General features: G+C 40.1%; 1 gene segment (V, D, J or C); it reads left to right on the top strand.

Annotated features, from left to right (window-relative positions):
• The first annotated feature begins 6305 nt into the window (after nt 1-6305).
• Nucleotides 6306-6963, top strand: LOC123323683. The segment is given in 2 exon segments: nt 6306-6507; nt 6629-6963. Coding segments are annotated over 2 exon segments (537 nt in total).
• The last annotated feature ends 2039 nt before the right edge of the window (nt 6964-9002 follow it).

The following is a 9002-nucleotide window of genomic DNA, read 5'->3' on the forward strand; positions in this document are numbered from 1 at the left end:
TATCTGTCATATTTTCGTTAAGTGCCACCCACCCACTTTATCACAGATATAATGAATGAACATCACAGTTAGTTAAACCATCAATCCTCAAATCCGCATTTCAATATAAATTTTACTCATATTTATTTTCAGATGTAAGGTTCTCAATTAAAGTGGCTTAATGCAAAAGAATTTTGGGTAGTGGGAATCTCAGCTCTTTCATAGAGAAGTGTGACATGACCCACACATTTGCTACACCAGGAAAGCCCTGTTTCCTGTTCTTGGGCCACAGCAACACATACTCAGCAGTCCTTCCCTCACCCTGTCAGACTCCCCTCATGGTGCCAAGCCCTGAAATTGAAGAAGAAGACATTTTCCATCTAGTGGGAGAACTCAAACCTGTTGCTCTCCAGGCTCCTGAAGGTGGTCATGGCTTCCATGTGGCTAGGTAGGGAGAGTCCCAGTGGGAATGTGCCTGGTCTATGACCTAAAACAAGGGAGATAGGCAGTCTCCTGTGGGTCTTATGGGAAGGAGGGATTGTAGCATGTAATACAGAATTTCCTTGTGCCACATCACTTACTCTGAAACCCCTGATTCCATGTTTTTTTCCTTTAGGATCCATAATTGTCAGAAGGTAACTCAAGCCCAACCAGCAAAGTTGGTGCAGGAGAAGGGTGCTGTCACTCTGGAATGCACATATATAACACCAGTGACCCAAATCATAGTCTATTGTGGTACAAGCAGCCCAGTAGTGGAATGATGATATTCCTTATTCATCAAGATTCTTACAGCCAGCAAAATGCTACAGAAGGTTGCTACTCATTGGATTTCCCGAAGACAAGAAAACCCATCCAACTTGTCACCTTTGATTCAGAGCTGGAGGACTCTGTGGTGTATTTCTGTGCTCTGAGGGAGTCTACAGTAAAATGCGTGATGGAGGGGGGTGTACCCAAACCCCAGGGCTCTTCTTGATGCATCTCCCTGCTGTAGGGCCCAAGGCGGGGGATTGCCATCCCAGACAAGAAGTGGAACAGGTATAGGCTTAAAGGGAAAAACTACTCTAAGAAAATATCTCGCTGGATAAAAGTTATCATGCATCAAAAACATCCTTATCCCTATAAATTTGTGTTGAAATTGCTTATTGAAGACTAGAATAGCCACAGTAAACAAATTGCCATTTTGCAATTAGATTTAGCCAGAAGAATTGGCTAAGGAAATTTAGAAACATTTGACTTAAAAATCAGTAATAATGTGTGTGAATAGTTGGATTTTCAGATCAATTTGTTCAGTAAATATTTATTGAGCATATATTATGTTACAGGCATTGTTAGACTAAGGAAAGTTGTGAAATGCCTCTGTGCTTTTTGTGTTTTTGTTTTATATCATGCCATTTTATACCATGTAATGATTTAATTTAATTAGGTTTGCTTACTGTGAGTCGTTGTACTTGCATTTAATTTTTAAGGGTCCTGCTCTGTGACAAGTTCATATTAGTGTTCATTCCATCTTATTAACACCTCTAGCATAGGTGTGCTCAGTCTGCATACAGAAGGCTTACCTGCTTCCCACCAGTCTCATTAACAAACGATCATCATTAGGGGTTCTTAGGGGGACACAATGAAAGAGCAGAGTATGAATTTTCCCCTTTGTCTGTTCCTGCTCTTGATTTCAACACTCCTTCAAAAGTATTTTTTGCAAACATATGGTTTAGTTTGCACACTTCCAAGCTCTCCTGTTTGATCAATGTTCCACACTCCAGGGGCACCTGGGTGGCTCAGTTGGTTAAGTGTCTGCCTTTGGCTCAGGTCAGGATCCCAGGGTCCTGGGATCTAGCCCCAGTTCGGGCTCCCAGGTCAGCGGGGAGTCTGCTTCTCCTTGTGTCCTCTGCCCCTCCCCCTACTCATGCTCTCTCTCTCTCTCTCTCAAATAAATAAATAAACAAATAAAATCTTTTAAAAAATGTTCCATACTCCAAAATCCTCATTCTCTCCATTTTCCTCCTTCCACCTCAACTCCATTTGCTCAGTGCCTTAAAATTTGAATGATAATGGATGGTTGATAATTGGTCTTGTATTGTAACACCCTCTTATATTTGTTAGGAAGACAGATATGTAGAGAAGAAATCTTAAGAATCTCTTGAAATGTTTTTAATTACAAGCTTTTACCATTTTATCATACACTTTTACCATTTAAAATTTTTTTTGATTGCACAGATCAGCGGTATTAAATACATTTACACTGTTGTTCAACCAGCACCACCATCCATTTCTAAAATTCTTTTCACCTTGAAAAACTGAGTATTTATACTCATTAAACAATAACTCTCCATTATTCCATCCCTCCAGTCTTTGGGAACTACCATTCTGCTTTCTCTTTCCATGAGTTTGACTACTTTAGATACCTCATAGAGGTGGAATTATGCAGTATTGGTCATTTTGTGACATTTCATTTGACATAATGTCCTCAGGGTTCATCCATGTTCCACCGCATGCCCACATTTCTTTTCTTTTTAAGGTTGGATAATATTCCAGTGTACGTACATAGCACATTTTGTTTATCTATATCTCTTGATGGACTTTTGGATTTCTTCCACCACTTGGTGGAAATAGGAATCTACAATCACCTCAATATTATAGGGATATAGCCAAAATCTTTCAATTTTTGAGTAGATTCCTGATGTTGAATTTCTGGATCATAAGGCCATTCTATTTCAAAATTTGGGGGAAATGTTTATAGTAGGTAATTGGAATAACTATGTTCTGGACTGCATTATCACAAGCAAGTTTCAAGGAACAGAGAAAGAGAGTGATCACTAGTCATGGATGGAGCTCCAATATATCGGTGCATCACAGAACCCTAGGAGAGTTTTTCACTCTTGCTACAGTGCATTGCTTTAAAAAAGTGTCTAATAATTGCTCTGAATGGAAGGTGAAGCCACTACCCAATGGTCAGCTCCTGAAGAGCAGTTTGGGCATCCATTATAATATGTTTTCTTTCCTCTTTTGGTAAAAGAGCCAACCCTGCAATTATTTAATTCTTTTTTATTGGTTGCATTTGCATAAATAAAGAACCTATAAAAGATTGTCTTAAAATATTTCAAAGGCTTGGGAAGAAGTCATTTTATTACTGCCTAGTCTCTCTCTCAATCTTTCTCTGACAACAATCTATATTGGCAAAAACAGGGAACAGGCTTTTACTATCATCCAGCTTTGTTTTCTAAACTATTAGCTCTGCCATGAACTTTCTGGATACTTTTGAGCTTTGTTTCATTATTTGTAAAATGGGAAGTGATGTCTTCTTTAGTATTTATTTTGTTGTGACAATTTATCAATAATATATCCAAAGAGATTGACAAGTAGGAGATGAACAGTTTAGGAGGGTATCTCAATAGGTACAGAGAAAGCATTTGACAAAATCCAAGTTCATTCCTGATTAAAACTTCCAGCAAATTAGATAGAATTGAAGGGAATTTCCTCAACTTAAAAAAGGGCTAACAAAAGACCTACATCAAATGTCCTAGTTGATGGTGAAAGCTGAAATGCTTTCTCCTTGGTTTCAGAAATGAGGGAAGACTTTTGGCTCTTACCACTTGTATTTAATATTGAAGTAGAGGTTCTAGCCAATGCAATAAGGCACATGGAAGAAATAAAAGCCATACAGTTTGGAAAGGAAGAAGTGAACTTATCTTTATTAACAGCAGCATAATTGAGCAGAAAATGTTAGGGAATCTATAAAAACAGCTACTAGAACAAATTGGTTTAACAAAATCAAATGTACACCTACCATATGATCCAACCATTCTACTCCCAGATATGGACCCAAGAGAAATGAAAGCATATGACTATAGAATATATATATATATTTTAAAGGTTTTATTTATTTATTTGACAGAGAGAGACACAGCGAGAGAGGGAATGCAAGCAGGGGCAGTGGGAGAGGGAGAAGCAGGCTCCCCACTGAGCAGGGAGCCCGATGCGGGACTTGATCCAGGGACTCCAGGATCATGACCTGAGCCGAAGGCAGATGCCCAATGACTGAGCCACCCAGGCGCCCCGTGACTATAGAATATCTTTTTTAAAAAATTTATTTATTTGAGAGAGCGAGAATGAGAGAGAGAGAGTACATGAGAGGGGGGAGGGTTAGAGGGAGAAGCAGACTCCCCGCTGAGCAGGGAGCCCGATGCGGGACTTGATCCAGGGACTCCAGGATCATGACCTGAGCCGAAGGCAGTCGCTCAACCAACTGAGCCACCCAGGCGCCCCCGTGACTATAGAATATCTTAAACACAAGTGTTCACAGCAGCTTTATTTTTAACAGCCCTGTGTGGACCAATTGATATGGTCATCAACAGATGAATAGACAAATTGTTTTATATGCATGTGACAGGATACTACTACACAGCAACAGAAAGAAACTGTCTTGATAATTATGACCAATGAAGAATTTCAAAATAATTATGTTGAGAAGAGGCCAGACAAAAGAGTGCAATCTGTATAAAATTTATACAAAATTATGAAATATGTAGACTAATTCATGACCAAAGTGTTTCCTGGAAATGGGGCAGGAGAGAGTTGTGAGAAGGATTACAAAGAGACATGAAGGAACATTTGGGGTGATGCATATGTTCATTATCTAGATTGTGGTGATGGTTTGACAAGTATATACATGAGTCAAATCATACAGAATTATTTAATTTGGTGCAGTTTATTGTTATGTAAATTACACATTAATAAAAGCCATTAAATATCCAAATTCACTATGCAGTATTTTCCGTCAATGTTGTCCAAGGCTTCTTGTGTGACCCAAAAAGCAAAATATTTCTCCTGTAGGCTTTCATTGGCCTGAAACTATGCTTTTTCTTAAAGTTATAATGTCTTTCTGCATCCATGTGCTATACTGTTTATTTTTTTAAAAAAGATTTCATTTATTTATTTTAGAGAGGGAGAGAGAGAGAGTGCAAGCATGGGTGGGGGGAGGGGCAGAGAGGGAGGAAGACGGGGAGGGAGAGAATCTTGAGCAGACTTCTGGTGACTCCTATCCCAAGACCCGGAGATCATGACCCCAGTCGAAACCAAGAGCCTGAAGCTCAACTGACTGAGTCACCCAGTTGCCCCCTGTTTATTTTCAACCAGCATCATCCCAACCTCTTTGGGATTCTCCCTGCATATCTGAGTATAGGTTTGTAGGATCTTGTCCCAAATTCCTTTCTAGCACAGTTCTGTGGCAGGCTCTGACAATGTGATTTAGAAGGTGAAGGGGAAAGGAAGGGATACATGAATCTAAAGTGTTTCTAAGCCTGTGTTTCTTACTTCACTCTGCATCTGGAAAACCTTTCCCATATTGGCTCTGGACTCATGAACTCCTTGATCTGAATCTCTGGAGAGTAGCCTCCAGGAAACCGCCTGAGCTAAGCTTCCATCTATGTGTCTAGAGATAACTGTTATGGGGATTTACAGAAGATGTGTCCCTCTCCAGAACTTTACCCTGATAATCCTGATTTCTTACCTTGTGGGGAAATACTTTTTTTAAATTAAATCTTGGCAACAAAATGTGACAGAGGCATGGTAATGGAAGGCATCCTTGAGGCTAAAATCTGTTAAGAGTATAGCATTAGTATTTGCTGCCTGATTCACATACACTAGTCACTTTATGTTGAAGTTAATAAAACAGTGAGAACATAAGAATCTCAGATCATTCCATAGGGATCTGACAACTTCATGTATGATGTTTCTTCTGTCTAGAATTCTTATTTTTCACTTTTTAATGATTCTGAAATTTAGGAATAGTTGACTCTTAAAATATTTGACTATAAAATACTGTGACTTTTCTTCTGAAAAACTGTATTAAAAAGGTAGCATTCCTTATGATTGATATGATTTTAGGACCACATAAATACTGTATTTCAAGTAAAGCCCATTTGTCCATTATTTTTGTTAAATTTAACAAATATTTAGTGAGTGCTTAAAAACTGTCAGTTTTTAAGATTCACTCAGCAATGACCTGACTTCCTATTACTTTTTGCATATTCAACCCCTACTCCTTTTCTGGCAGTTAGTGGTTTATAGGCTGGCCCACAATGGATACATGAGAATATAAAGTAATATAGTAAAATACTTGTGAAGATTGCTATCCTCCCAGCTACAGAAATGCCCTGGGATGCTATGTTAAAGAACTTCCATATCAGGTAGTGTCTTAAGAACAAATAGGCCTGAGAGGTGAGGACTGCTGTTGTTCAGACTTCCATGGGGCCACCCTGATGACTGACATGTGCCTCATGAAGTCAGGGATGACACAGATGGCTGACTTTGGGAGGTCTCTGGCCGACATGCACCCATTTCAGTCCCTGTCCACCAGGGGGTGCAGCTTCCTACCACAATCACATTTCCTGTGTGAAATGTGGGCTTGCACTGATCATTTCTCTGTCACTCCAACGTTTCTTCATGGTAAGATTGAAGAACATTATTTAGGTGACACTCCAGAGATGAAGTGTTCTCCAGGCTTCGTGACTGTGGTACTCTTAATGCTTGGTAAGTAAATGCCTCTTAAAATTTGGATTCTTTCTTGCGTTGTGTCAGCAAAACCTTTAACTATAATTTTATCCAAGAGCATTATGCCCAAGGTGACAAGGTCTCTTTTCTTTTTCCTCAGGACAAACCCATGGAGACTCAGTGACCCAGATGGAAGGCCCAGTGACCCTCTCAGAAGAGGATTCCCTGACTATAAACTGTACCTATTCAACAATAGGGTATCCCACTCTTTTCTGGTATGTCCAGTATCCAGGAGAAGGTCCAGAGCTCCTCCTGAAAGCCTCGAGGGACAAGGAGACGAAACACAACAAAGGTTTTGAAGCCACCCCCGACAGCAAATCCAAATCCTTCCACCTGGAGAAAGGCTCAGTGCAAGCGTCAGATTCAGCTGTTTACTACTGTGTCATGAGTGACACAGTGACGGGGACTGCAGGGGGAGCTGAGCACAAACTCTGAGCAGAGCAGGGGCCTGGATGCGAGCGTCTCTGCCTGATCCACTCTGGTTCCAGCACAGTCTGTGGTTGTTTGTCCCTCAGTGTCTGCTTGATACAAAATCATACAAATGATCAGAGCATAGGAACCAGAAGTAACATCCCCCAACCCCAGCTGTTCCTTAGTGACATTGAGAACAGTTTGATGCCAAGAGTTCCTCAGCCAAGGTGTAAGCAATTTCAAGATAAAACCACATAACAGTGAAGTGGTCACTTGCTCATCCTTGCAGTGAACGTCCAGCCCCACATGTTGTTCAGGGCACCCTGGTGGGTATTGCTGTGTCTATGACACGTTTAGAGACACACGGTGTGCCTGAGGAGGTGGCCTCTGCCCAGTGTCTTCCTGACAGAGTATGGCAGGAGAGGTGATGGGAGAGCTTCAGCCCCAAACCAGGGTTTATTAGAAAAAGAAGGGAGGGAAAAAAGGAGGGTGAACACATGAACCTGAGCTAGGAAAAGAGAGGCCAGGGACCTCTGCCCTGCTTTCTTTTCTAGTAAATCAGGTAACAGACTTAGGCTGATATTCAACACCAAGGGGTGGGGGTAGAGACAGAATGGAGGAATTGGCTCATATCTAAATCACCCACTGTGCCCCTCCTTTTATTCTTGGCATTAGCCTTCTAATAACTAGGCTTCGAGTGAGGTGGTTTCGCAGTGCCGAGGAAAGCTGCGCCATACATATTCCTTTCTATATCCCCTGAAGCCCTGTTAAAAAGATGGTAAAGAAATTATAAAGGCCATAAACCTACAAAGAGAACAGAAAAAAAGTGACAGTGGACAGTGATGTTAGAAAAATTTTGGAGGGTGAGCTGTATATGGAACAATGCAAACTTGCTCAGCAGACCAAATAAAGAAGAAACCGAGGAGTACTTAGGAGAGAAGCATCTCAGTGTGTGCTGTACCCTCTGGTAAGGGTTAGGAAAAAGAGGCACCAATTACATTTTAATAATATGGTAAGTAGTGTGTGTGTGTGTGTGTGTGTGTGTATTTTGGGGACATTTGGAAGATCATAAGAGGACTGAAGAGAAAATACATAAGTTACGGACACCCCCATGTTCTTTATAGAGCCTATATAAGAAGCAGTGATCACTTTGCAAACCCTGCAGAAGAATGGAAGGTAGTCATTATGAACTGAGGAGCATCACATCAAAAAGTCCGAAAGCCAAGGAGCACCTAGGTGGCTCAGTTGGTGAGCATCTGCCTTTGGCTCAGATCATGATCTCAGGGTCCTGGGATGGAGCCAGGCATGGGGTTCCCTGCTCAGTGGGGAGTCTGCTTCTCCCTCTCCGTCTGCCCCTCCCCCCTGCTCGTGCTCCTGCACTTGGGCATGCCTGCTTTGTCTCTCTCAAATAAATAAGTAAAATCTTTTTTAAAAAAGTGAGAAAGCCAAAACAATTAAAACAGAAAAATATAATCATTAATTATTCACTTCAGGGAAAATAAAATATTATTCAGGAAAAGAATAATATGTACTGTTAATAGAGGTGACTGGGCAGAAAACCTATTTCCCCACACCTTGTGGATTACTGAGGTTTTTGACTTTTGCTTGTCAGTTAGGCTTCCCTTATTATTAATAGTTTCTTTAATTATAAATGTGATGGAACTTCATTTCATATATTTAAAAGCTGTTTACATGTTTTCTCTATAAATTGTCTGCACATATATCTGCCCATTTCCTACTATGTTACTGTCTTTTAACTATACAGATTTTGAGGAACATTGTCTGTGTTTAGAAAATTGTAATATGTCTGTCATATATATGTGCCTTTTTAAAATGTTTATTATCATCCTTTTGAGTTTCTGGAGTTTTCTTGCCACCCAGAATTTTAAAAAATATTATATAGTAAATTTAACGAATTCTTTTTTATTGATTCTGAGTCGTGTGTCCTGTTTAACAATCCATAGCACTCTAAAATGGTAAACTTTTATCTCATATTTTCTTTAGTTTCTCCCAAATTATTTTTATCTTTAAATCCTTCATTTGGATGTGTATCCATGTAAGAA

The sequence above is a fragment of the Neomonachus schauinslandi genome, unplaced genomic scaffold (genome assembly GCF_002201575.2).
Source record: "Neomonachus schauinslandi unplaced genomic scaffold, ASM220157v2 HiC_scaffold_183, whole genome shotgun sequence".
Lineage (NCBI taxonomy): Eukaryota > Metazoa > Chordata > Mammalia > Carnivora > Phocidae > Neomonachus > Neomonachus schauinslandi.